The 12,143-nt window shown below is 44.1% G+C and overlaps 1 protein-coding gene across 2 annotated transcripts in view; it reads right to left on the reverse strand.

Moving 5' to 3' along the window:
* LOC109989512 (inositol polyphosphate-5-phosphatase A) overlaps positions 1 to 12,143 on the reverse strand; it is a 178,073-nt gene that overhangs the window by 8,022 nt on the left and 157,908 nt on the right. For both annotated transcript variants that reach the window (XM_020641291.3, XM_020641293.3), the window contains exon 13: positions 88 to 199. In XM_020641291.3, coding sequence (XP_020496947.1) covers positions 88 to 199 — 112 coding nt within the window. The remainder of the gene's footprint in view (positions 1 to 87; positions 200 to 12,143) is intronic.

Here is a 12,143-nt window from a genome sequence, read left to right on the forward strand (position 1 = left end):
GGAGGGGGGGATGTGGATCAAGGACGATGGAGTTGTAGACATATAGGGACAGAGACGTTCTTAGTGGAGGGAGGAGTTTCAACTCACCTTTAGGACCAGGTCTCTGGCGGAGGACGACAGGAGGATTCGGTCACACCAGGCGGGGCATCTGGTGTTCATGTACTGCTTCCCCTGACTGCTGTCTTCACTGTACGGGTAACTGGAGTGACACACAAACAGAACACAAACAGTTCATATATCAGGTGAACAACAGAGAGGCAGGGTTCGGCGTTTTGAGGATACAAATGAAATTTAAGAGGGAGTCAATTAAAAGCATCTCTGGAACAAATTCAAGTGAAAACTTTCACCTGTGTGTCGGATTTACAGAGCACAAATTCTTAGCTACAACAGTAGAGCCAGTAAGTAGGGTGGTGACAACAGCTGGCCATGCTGAACGGCCAATTTCAAACTTTGTCACTTCAATTTGAATTGGTGTTTTCAACGTTTGTTCACATATAAAGCCTAAAGATGAATATGTTGATAGACCAACAAGACATAGATCTAAGTCCTGGAGAAATATTCTTAAAAATAAAAACAAAGGTGTTGTTTGGGAACAGTAATTCCAGTAGTTGTTAGTAGTTTTCTAAGTATCATTAGCTGTATCAGTTGTTTTTCCTGTCGTCCTCGTCGCTGCTTTGAGTCCTGAATGAGGTCCAGTTCTCCCACTCGTCCTCCGTCTGAGCTTTGGAGTCTCAAACGTTGTGTCAGTCTTTCATGATGTAGATTTCCTCTACTGTTTCTACCCATTGTTCCTGAGTAGGTTAAAGGTAAATGGACTTGGGCTTGTATTTTTTTTTCTAGTCTGACTACTCAAAGCTACACATTCACACACTGATGGTAGAGGCTGCTGAGACCATCAGTATTAACTTATCCCATTCATACGCTGCAGATGAAGACGATATTTTCACCAAATACCTATATCCCCTTGTTCTTACAATTCATTCTTTGCTTCTATGTCTATGGTCAGACTTTGAAATCTATAAAACTTTATTGACCATGCAATCAACATTTCCTTTTCCTTTTCTGCATAAAGATCTGAGATTAAAGTAGCTGTTTCCAGCCTTTGACGCTTTCTGCTCTGTCCGGGGGCATTCTAGTGAAAGTTGTAGAAATAATGAATAAAACAAACGAGTTATACAAGTGTTAAACTTTGGACGGGTGCTGTAGCAGCACCTTAAATACTCTGGGTGCAAAATGCACGTTCACCGAGTTGTAAGTAGGGTCAGATCTAGATCATAAAGTTTGCTTTATGTACATGCACAGGAAATCAGATTCTTTGGAAAGCAAGAAGAAGCAGAGGAGGAAGGTCGTAGTATTGCAAAATCAAGACAAGCAGCCCATTGCACAGCCGCTGTATGCAAGAATATGACTCTGATAAGGAACATTTTAGGGTTCTTTAAACATGTTTTAATTGCTATCTGAGTAATAATGAACTCTTCCCGCACAAAGAGCAGAAGAACAGAGGAAAGGCAATAAGAGGAGCGATAAATATGACTCGTCTGAATCAACAGAAGAGTAATAAACATGAGACATCAGAGATCAGAGTGTGTTCCTCAAAAAACAGGAGGTCCATAAGTCTGAACGATGGTCTTAGTAATCTCCTGAATCAACACACACCGATGGCTCAATCACAGCGTGTCTCTCTCTCTCTGCCAACTGTACAGGCTGCGTGTGTGTGTGTGTGTGTTTATACAACTGGAAGAATGAGAGAGATTCAGCCGCCCATATGTACCAATACATCCTCACACGGTCATCAAAAACAGATTAGGAGCTGCAGCTATAACGTCTCAGAGAGAGAGAGAGAGAGAGAGAGAGAGAGAGAGAGAGAGAGAGAGAGAGAAAGAAAGAGAGAGAGAGAGAGAGAGAGAGAGAGAAAGAAAGAGAGAGAGAGCGAGAGAGAGAGAGAGAGAGAGAGAGAAAGAGAGAGAGAGAGAGAGAGAGAGTGAGAGAGAGAGAGAGAGAGAGAAAGAGAGAGAGAGAGAGAGAGAAAGAAAGAGAGAGAGAGAGAGCGAGAGAGAGAGAGAGAGCGAGCGAGCGAGAGAGATGGTATCTGAGAACAGCAGGAACAATCGTATGATTTAAGCGAGCTGGAGTGGAGCTGATACAGATTTACATTGTTGAGAATTCAATTTGTCCCTTCAAACGCTTCAGATTTACACTCCACACAATCCAATTTGTTTGTGGCTGCTCATCAGGACGTGGCGCCGCCGTACGTACTGTAACACCAATCCAATTTGCTCCTTCAGTGCAGCGCGTGCTAACTGTAGCAGAACATCGAGAGAGACGGCATCCTCTGTGAGGATCCTAATGATTAAATAAACACACTCATCTGGACTTCCATTCATCACACACACACACACACACACACACACACACACACGCAGCGCTGATAGTTTAATTAGACTTTGTGCAAAAGCAGAATACATTTAATAAACGTTTAGCGCAGCTTGCTTTGTATGAATGTGTCTTCTCCTGCTGATGATATGATGTGTGAATGTCTGCATTAGGAGTCATTTCTGTGAGTGCCTTTAGATGTTTCTAGAATCTGTATATTTCAGATATAAAAAGAGAGTGAAGACTCTGCGTGTTTCAGGTTTTATTTTAGATTAATTTAAAAAGAATGATTCAGGATGAGGACCCAAATGTTCCCTTTAACCTGCAACTTGTTTGAACTTAAACTGCACGACACTAAACCACAGACTCGCACGTCATGACTGCTCCCCATTACTGAAGCCAAAACTGTTGGAGCTCCCCCTACAGACTCTCTGCAGTAAAGGTCGTAAGCTCCGCCTCCTCCATGTTAACAGATGGCAAAACTACAAAATTAAAATATAAGTCAAATACATTTCCCATTTTTTCCAACATGGGAAGCTAATTGTTATTGTGCTGATTTGATGTGTTCATTTTTCTCTTAGTTTGAATTAGTTGTATGATGCTACAAAAAAACTGGTTTTACACGATGACTGACAGCTCTGTGGACGAATGAGGCTGCTGGTTGCACTTGATGATCAGAGTAGAGGAGGAGAGGAAAGTGGAAACATAATGAACAATAACATAAAAGTCCATGATCTTTTTATAACTGAAAGGGTCTGCTTCAAAGAATCTGTTGACTGACTACCTACAGGGATCTTTGGCATTTATCAGTAAGTTAAATGTGTGTTGTGGTTAGAGGAAGGGGCGGGGAGCTCCTCCAGCCGATCCCTACTGGGCACACTCGTGCTCCAAATGAGGCAAGACATGACGAACCACATGAAAGTTAACGAAGAAGCAACAGACTCATATGAAAACACTCGTACACAAAATCAAACAAAGAGCAAACATACTGCCAGACAGAAAACATGATGAAGCAGTTTCATTACGTGGCATGGGGAAGTGATACGTCTATATAAATGCCAGCAGCCCTCTCCAGCTCGCTTGTGGTGAACTGTCCTGAATATTTCCTGCTTTGTTCTCACATCAGTGAAAAATGTGGCCGTTTGCGTTCACACATGCAACTCACTCAAAACATATTCAGGAATTTGTCTGAAGTTTTGAACAAGTGTGAAAGCACCGTACGCTTTCAGCTAAACAACATGGAATGAAGGCTCTGTGTGTGTGTTAGAGGTTTTATTAAAGATCCATTTAAAAAGGATTAGGCAAAGACTGGTGTTCCGATGAGAGGTCCCAGCTGCCACCTGTGAGTTCTCTCTTCGTTTAAAGCTGCATGTAACATAATGTAATGTACAAAGTGAGGGATGCCTCACACAAGACAATCTGTACCATACCGCGCCCAATCATGTCCAACCCCCAAAGTCCAGTTTGTCTGACTAATGCGAGTGCTCCGATCCTTGGCTCTGGCACGGTTGGAAGAGCCATACAGAGCCACACAGTTGCGCAACGTGCTCATGCACGAGCACAAGAACGGGTGCCCAACATGGACGTTAAGTATACACGATCCCCGCCTTCCATTATCGAGAAATCCCAAAGTCTTATTATGGCGGTGTCTGACCACAGTGACTTAATATAAGCCACAAAGTCAGTAAAGTAGCTCTTTCTGGGGGCGCTGTGGATGGTGCGGGCACCCCATGTGTGGAGGCTGTACTCCTCTCAGCGGGCAGCTCCTTTCCTGCATGTCATTCCCCTCTCTCTCTCTCTCTCCCTGATTTCTGAATATATCCACTGTCCTATCTGTTCATTAAAGGCACAAAAAGCTCAAAAATATATATATTTTTTTTTCAAAGTAGCTCTATCTGGTTGTCTGTGTTAATGGCCAATGTGCGGATAAGGGCTCAACCGTGCGTCCATATTTTTTTTTTTAGTCTGGCTGTCTTGTAGACTCAGCACGCTTCATGATCATGTTAAGCCATGCATGTGTTGTATTAGGACAAGATAACCGTACTCAGGCCAGGTTAGTCCTGTTGCAGTGTGAGTGCAGGTCAGCATGCTGAGCAACTTTGCCTCACGTGAGTGCACCCTTAAAGACTGATGTCTTTAGCTCTGAAAAACAGAAACTCCTGCTGACTACCCGAGGTTTGTTTTCACAGAGATAAGCTCCTACTGTAGTGACAAAAGTCAAACACAGCTAACAGATCTTAATTTGTCATTCCACAGGAATTTTAAACACTTGGATTAAGAGATGCCCTCGTGGCCTCAGATGCATCCTAACACTATGACCCGTTTTATTATCAGTAAACAAAGTGAATAGAAGTGACTAAGAGAGGAGTGAATCCATTTCATTGACGAGTACAAACAGTCTGAAATGTCGCAAAGAATGCAAAAATGGACCCAGGTTAAAAAATACCAGAATAACCTTTAAAGGGAGATGCTTGAATTGCCTTCATCAAGCTCACACACACACACACACACACACACACACACACACACACACACACACACACACACACACACACACACACACACACACACACACACACACACACACACACACACACACACACACACACACACACACACACACACACACACACACACACACACACACACACACACACACACACACACACACACACACAGCCCCCCCACCAGGTGAACAAACAGACCTGAATGAAGCTACTTAGTGAAGTTCCCTGCCTCCAATTAGCATTAATAGCACTTAAACAGTGGGGGGAAATGCATGGGGGGGTTTTGGTATGCTAATCAAAGGGCTGAAGGAGTGATCCGGGATAAAAGAGAGCCTGAAGAATAGGATGAGAGAAACAGAGATAGACAAGGAGGCAGAGGAGAGGGGATAAAGACGGATCAGACACAGAGAGGCAGATCGAGGGTGGAAAAAAGAGCAAAGTCTTCAAAGTCTTCAGGGTGGCCTGAATCCTCGGCTGCTTCCTGAGGGATGGACCCCGGCCTCAAACAATCCCCCTATCAGGGAACCCTCTCAGACCTTTATTGACTAACAAGCCCGGGGTCACTTTGGTGTTAAACTGATTGAGAGAAAAATCAAGTTTCCCCCTCACCTCCTTCAAACAATGAACTCCCTCTGGCCTGATAACAAACTTCCCCGAGCACTTCAGCAACAAACCGTTCAGTTAATCGGCTGACAGGCAGAGTCGTAAAAACTGATTAAAAATACCCAACGACTGTCATTAAAGGGCCATTCTGTATGTGCAGGTAAAAGGTTGTTCCCCTTTCTGTTTTACCGCACCCTGCGCTCGCTCATACACAGATAACACGCCGTAATGCGAGCGCAAACAGTGCAACAGCTCAGGGTGATTAATGTGTCCGATTAGCGGCGAGTAAACTTATCGTGGAAGGTAAACGTTCCGAGAGGGCGTGTGGCCTCAGACAGGCGGCTCATATCAGACCCTTACTGCCCGCAGAAAGACTTAATTACACCAATTAATGAGGCCCAACCGATCAATCCAACTATTGTGTCGCTGTGAAGGACGATCCACACACTCAGCTTTACTCACTGTGCACCCAGGGATGAGATTTTAGCAATCATATTTATAATATGCACGATGCATTGTTCCTTCATGCGAGTGGTGAAATAGAACAACAAGATGTAAGGCTTTCACAAATCTCATGAAAAACTCCTGAAAGAGCTGTATGTGAGCCGGAGTTTCTCCTGCCAGACCCTAGTATTTTTCTGCAGCAAGTTTGAGAGTGCTCTTGGGAGGACATCCAGTAATTATCAATTAAAGTGATTCAATGTTGTGATGGATTCTGATTAAAATGGCTTAAATTAAGCCGCAAAGTCAGTAAAGTAGCTGTCATGTTCTCTGTGTTGTTCTCCGATGTGCAGACGTGGACTCGACTGTGCATCCTTTTTTTTTTCTCTCTCTCGTCCGCTTGTTTGTAAACTGAGCACGCTTCATCAGAACATAAAGCATGCATGTGTTGTATAACGACGTTATGTAGAAGAGGTAATCGTGCTTAGGCACCGTTAGTCCTGGTGCAGTGTGACCGCGGGCCGTGCCGGCTAGCGGAGGAAGCGGGGGGCCAATTGTGCTTGAGTACAGCACGGTACAGATTGCCAGTGTGACCGCGCCCTTAGTGTCGGCTGACAGCTGTTTCAGACATCACATCCTGGTTTAGGAGGGGTAATATGACCCTGACATTAGTATTGTCTTTTTGACAGAGAGAGCCTCCAGTGACGGTCTGACAGATTTGGATTGGCAAGACACAAGTTCACGTGTGCTGTTAAGTCATATCTCCTCATGAGTATTCATCTTATATATAGACTCTCTTCAACTTAAGCCATCTGCGTCTCCCTGAATCATTTCTTCTGTGAAGTCAAGTCCTTAAATGTTTCCCCAACAAATGTGAGACATCACATGTCAAAGTTGAAGTTAAATAACCCTGCCAAGTCATTTTTATATGAAGCCAGCAATTTATTAAACAAACTGTATATAAAGAGGGTGGGTTTGTGATACTTGTGTGCTTCTTTTTAACAGAACATGATGAGGTGAAAAGTTTGACACATCTGTCCAACATCAGCGTCGGACGATGACGCACACTCTGCTGATGTGTGACTGAATTATTGGTGCTGCCAGGTGTGTTGACAGTTTTTTTTTTTTGTTTTTTTTACAGCGGCCACCTCTTGAGTAAAGTTGACATAAAAACAGTTTCCTCTCTGTGCCTGTGCTCCTTTGTGTGTCTGACCGGCTCTTACTTGAAACATGCGTGTGCGGTCACACACTCAGACACGTCTGAGAGCTCGTTTATTCATTCATGTTCTGTACGGAGTTTAATGTTTGACTCGGCCGCTGACACATCGCTCACATCTGATCTGCTGGCTGTCAGTTTGTTTGAACTGCGACGGTACACAGAGGTGGGGGGGGGGGGGGGGGGGGGGGGGGTGTAGGTCCTACCTGTATGTGTCACCCAGCCTCACCCAGCAGAGAGAGAGAGGCTGTACTCACATACTGTACAAAACAAAGCACTATACATGTGTTTGTTTAAATGACTCCAGGAGCTGAAAACTATGATTTTGTGCTTTTAAACTCTTTTAGAGCTTTTTATTTCTACTCAGGTACCTGCAGCAGAAAATCTAACAAAAAAACGATCTACCTGTTTGAGTATTTCTGTGACAGGATTGAGAGCCCCTACAGGCCTGGAGTATTTAGGACTAGATTTGCAGAGTTTATCTATTTCCAGTTGTTCTCTTAATCTGTGAATATTCCATTTGTTTTTGTTTTTTTGGGTGTATTTGATGTAAATGCAGTGGTTATTGCTTTTTGCAGCTTTCTTTTTATTTGCAGGTTATGTACGTGGTTGCAGTTGTTTTGGACTTTTGCATCGTTGTTGTTTTTTTACGGTTTATTTTGAAGGGCTCTTTTACGCCTTTATTAAGAGACATGGTAGTAGACAGAGCCGGAAGTCAGAAAGAGAGAGACAGAGGGCAGGGAATGACATACGGCAAAGGAGCCACAGGTTAGAGTACTGTAGCTTTTGTACATGGGGTACACAAACTAGCCACTAGGACACCGGTGCCCAGTTTTGTTGCCTTTACAGGTCGGTCGTCGATTGAACTCAAACTGTTCATTTGAGACTGATTTAAACAGTTTGATGTAAACAACCATCTCAAAGCTAAGTTACGCTTTCTTGGTTTTAGACGGCCTGAATGAATTCAATAACATTTAGAAAATACTTTGCATGGACAGTTTAAACTTAATAAACCGTTTACATTGAATAATCGCTCTCTGATTGATTACTTGAATTACATCTTGACGCAATGTTTTTATTGTCTCTATTCCCAGAACAGACCGCTCCTGTCCAGACTTCCCCTCCCCACATTCTCTTATCTCCCCGTCTGAATCTATCACTCTTTTCAACGTAATGATGAATAAGTGACAGGACAAACACTGAGCTGTTTGGCTGCTCTGTATTTAATGAGGGCAATATAAACCTGTGAACATAGGCAGGGCAGGAAGCCAGAGATAAGAGTCACAGAATCAGGGACATGAGGCCAAAGCAGGTGAACAGCATCACGGGAGGTTGGAGCGGCCATTGCTGAGCCGGGATTGGCTGAAAAGATCAGAAAAGACTCTGCAGATATGTTTGTTTGCTGTAGTCAGGGGAGGCTTTGCAAAACACACACACACTCACACACTCACAGATTCAAAAAGATCAGCCAAATGCTATCAATAAAGCTGAATGTTTGCTCCGGTTTGCAGAGCGGGGAGGCTCACAGGCACAACATTGGCAGAGTTAGTCCAAACAGAGCGAAATGCCATCAGCAGCTCTCAGCCTGTTAGCGTCAGCAACGACATGTTTCTGTCTTCAGAGGCTCTAAATGAAGACGAGGGGACACAGATGGCGTCTATTTAAGCCTCTGTGTGTAAGATTGTTTTTGACAAAGCCTGGCTCTCAGTGGCATCATCTCAGACGGCACAGAGGACAATCCGCAGCCATCAGCGCCACAATGGCCGCTCATCATTTCCACCGCTCTCTGCTAGTTAGAATGATGGATGTGTTGCTGATTGTACAACAATGTTCCTGTTCAGTAGATCAGCCTGTAACACGGCGCACACTTACAGCAGCTCGGACGCATGAAGTACATCTGTGCTGCTCCTTCAATGGAGTCACGCGCCTACTCTGCGGTATAGCCCCGTCCGAGAACAAGAGGCCTTGTTGGTGCAGGACGCAAACAGCTGAGCTATAGGACTAATGTATGCACAGTGAAATACACACACACACACACACACACAGACACACAGACACACACACACACAGGCTGACATCACTCCTGCAGGCCTACAGAGGCTGAAACTGCTGCTGTGTGAAGAGTTATTCACAGAACAAAGACGGTCAGTGTGGACAGGACAGCCATCTGTGGCAGCACATAATGACCACTCTGACAATCCTCTCATACCTACTTATTAACAGTTATTGAGGAACTGGCAGGCAGCCTTGAGAGACCAAAATTTCCCCTCATCTGAAGGGCAGAGTCACTCAGCCTGGCCCCCCACAACCCCCCCCCCCTCCTTTCATGAACCTGTGAATGTTGTTGCTCGCAGCAGCAGGAACGTCACGCTTTGGCTAACAGAGCTGCAGTTTTGGAAAGTGCTCGCTAACGTGCCAGGGTGCTTCCCAAACAGTGAGGACACGACTGTTTATCAGTTATAGCCTCCTGACCCCTGAGTGAGACTGGACAAACACAGACTCATGGGACTGGAGCCATGCAGGCTGATTCCTCTCGCACCTTCTCAGAGTTTCTCTGTGTGTGTGTACTTAAAGGGACATTCCACTATCTTTTTTAACCCAACACACCTTTGATGGCTGCAGCAGCACGCAGCTCATTTAAATCTTGGTAACATTCATGCACATGCCAAAATCATCTACTATACTGCAGTACCTAAATGATAAAACTGTATGTGTCTGTAATGCTCCTCTTTTTTTTTTTTTTTTTTTTTTTTTTTTTTAAATGGAGTTTTCTGGACAGCTGCAACATTTTAAACCTCTCCACTTTTTCCGTGTTTCTCTTTCACCATCGTTGCACAGCTTCCTCACCATCTCGCCACAATGAAATCAATCATGACTTGCCCATTGATGGAGTTGTACCGCTGCTCTGATGTCACTCAAAATCTCCCTCAAAGCCCATTCCCAGTAACCACGTTACAGCCGAATCCCTTCTGCTCCCTCATTGTCCACTGAATTTCCTCCTGAAGCCGAGGGTCCCGATTCAATTTTTGCATCGATCTCGTGCAAAGAAAAAAAGGGTAAAGAAATCAGATCAGAGGAGTACTAAAAGCTTTCCCTTAAATCAATGAAAATATATGAATACGTTACTGGTGCCTTAGTATGTTTTAGGGGATATTACTTTAGTTATGCCATTTATAATATGATATCAAACGTACCATAATGCAGACTAAAACGTACCCTTATTTTCACTCATATGGCCGTTCTGCAGCCTCAACTAACATAATGATATAATGGCTTGTGGCAGTCTCGTGCAATGAAGGGGAATATTTGTCTAGCCTTAATTTGTTTTGCACATTTTGGGGAAGAAATCCCAAATAGGATCAAAAAGTTTAAGAATTGATCTTCTAGATTGCTTCAGTCTGCAGCTGTAAAGCAGACTGTAATCCCTCCAGAAAAGTCCTGGAGGAAAAATGGGTCTGGTCAGAGTGTGTCGACTAAAACTTTTCACTGATGTCTCACAACGTTACAGAAAGGATCCGTACAGAGATAGAAGCAATGTTGCCTTATTTACATTTCCCTCTTTAAAGAGTCCATTCACTAAAGCAGAGACTGGACCTCGCAGAGTCGCTGCTGGAGCCTCCACCTCTTCGTTTACTGGAGTTATTGTGTGAGTGTGGAGTTATCATTTGTAAGTTCTGCCCCAAAATAATATTGGCTTGACACAAAATAACTAAATGATCAACTAAAAAGACTGGCAACTTCAATTTTAACGAGGTAAAATCTTTGTTTTAGTCAATGGAGTCAAAAGGCTCTAAAATGCGTCATTTAGAGGTTCAAACATCAAGATAAAATCTCCATTTCTGTCAGGATATTTTCTTTAATTGATTAAGGCACCTTGAATAATGATCTGAGTCGGTCAGTGTCCAAACAGAAGCTTCTCTTATCTGTTCTCTTTTGATGCTTTGGTTGAGAAACAAACCCTACACGGCCTCCTGAGTATGAGCTTCTCCTCAGCAGCCGCCTGGCTCCAAGTCCAACTGTGACAAGACCCGGACAAATTCCTCACCCCAGTGCCCGAGCACTTAGACTTGTCACGGCCGACTCTGATGGACGACTTTTTGAAAGTAAAGAGATATGGCTTTTAAAACGTGAAGAATTTAAACAACCTGCATGTGTGCGCGGACGTAAAACAGTCAACACAGAAAAAACAGTCCTCGTCTCATTTAGTGACAGCTCCTTCTCCACCAGGAGACAACAGGCTGGAATTAACTTGCAGATTAAATGTTAGTGACTATTATTGATTTATAGATTTGAGGCAAAGTGAGCCGTGTGCGTGCATGTGTGTGAGAGAGGGGCGTGTCCTGATGGCCTGCATTAAAAAGAGTAATAACCTCACAGATGGCGAGGGGCTGGTCCGGAGCAGGCTATGTGATGGAGAACAATCGTTGAGGCTTGATTGCTCAAGGAGCACAAGGCAGACCTGACAGGGGGAGGGAGGACACATGTGTGCGTGTGTGTGCATGTGTGTGTATGTGTGTGTATGTGTGTGTATGTATGTGTGTGAGAGAGAGGTGGGAGGAGGGGGTTGTTTAAGTTTAACTAGGCCACTGCTACCCATTACAAGGCTGACAATGATGTGGTTTGTCGCGCACACAGAGTAGATCAAATCAAATTTCATATGCTGCTCCCGGGTTTCATCTCTTTGATTCATCATCACCTCAAGTATGTGGGAATCATTTGTATTCTCGCGCAGCAGCTCGTTCATGCCTCCCTGCGGGGAGATGATTCAGTGTTATACGGATAGGTGCAAAAGTCAGCCGGTGTAAAAGGACAATAAATCCACCTGTCACTTATGCAAAGTGATGTAAATGGGGTCCCTGATTAAGACACAGAGTCATTTAAAAAACAGGGACTGGCAGAACCTTGACACACACACACACAGTCTCAAACTCACACGCTTTAATCGCTCTATGTATCCCCAGTCCTCTCTCACACACACACACACTAAAATCCCCCGCCGCCCT

The sequence above is a fragment of the Labrus bergylta genome, chromosome 10 (genome assembly GCF_963930695.1).
Source record: "Labrus bergylta chromosome 10, fLabBer1.1, whole genome shotgun sequence".
Lineage (NCBI taxonomy): Eukaryota > Metazoa > Chordata > Actinopteri > Labriformes > Labridae > Labrus > Labrus bergylta.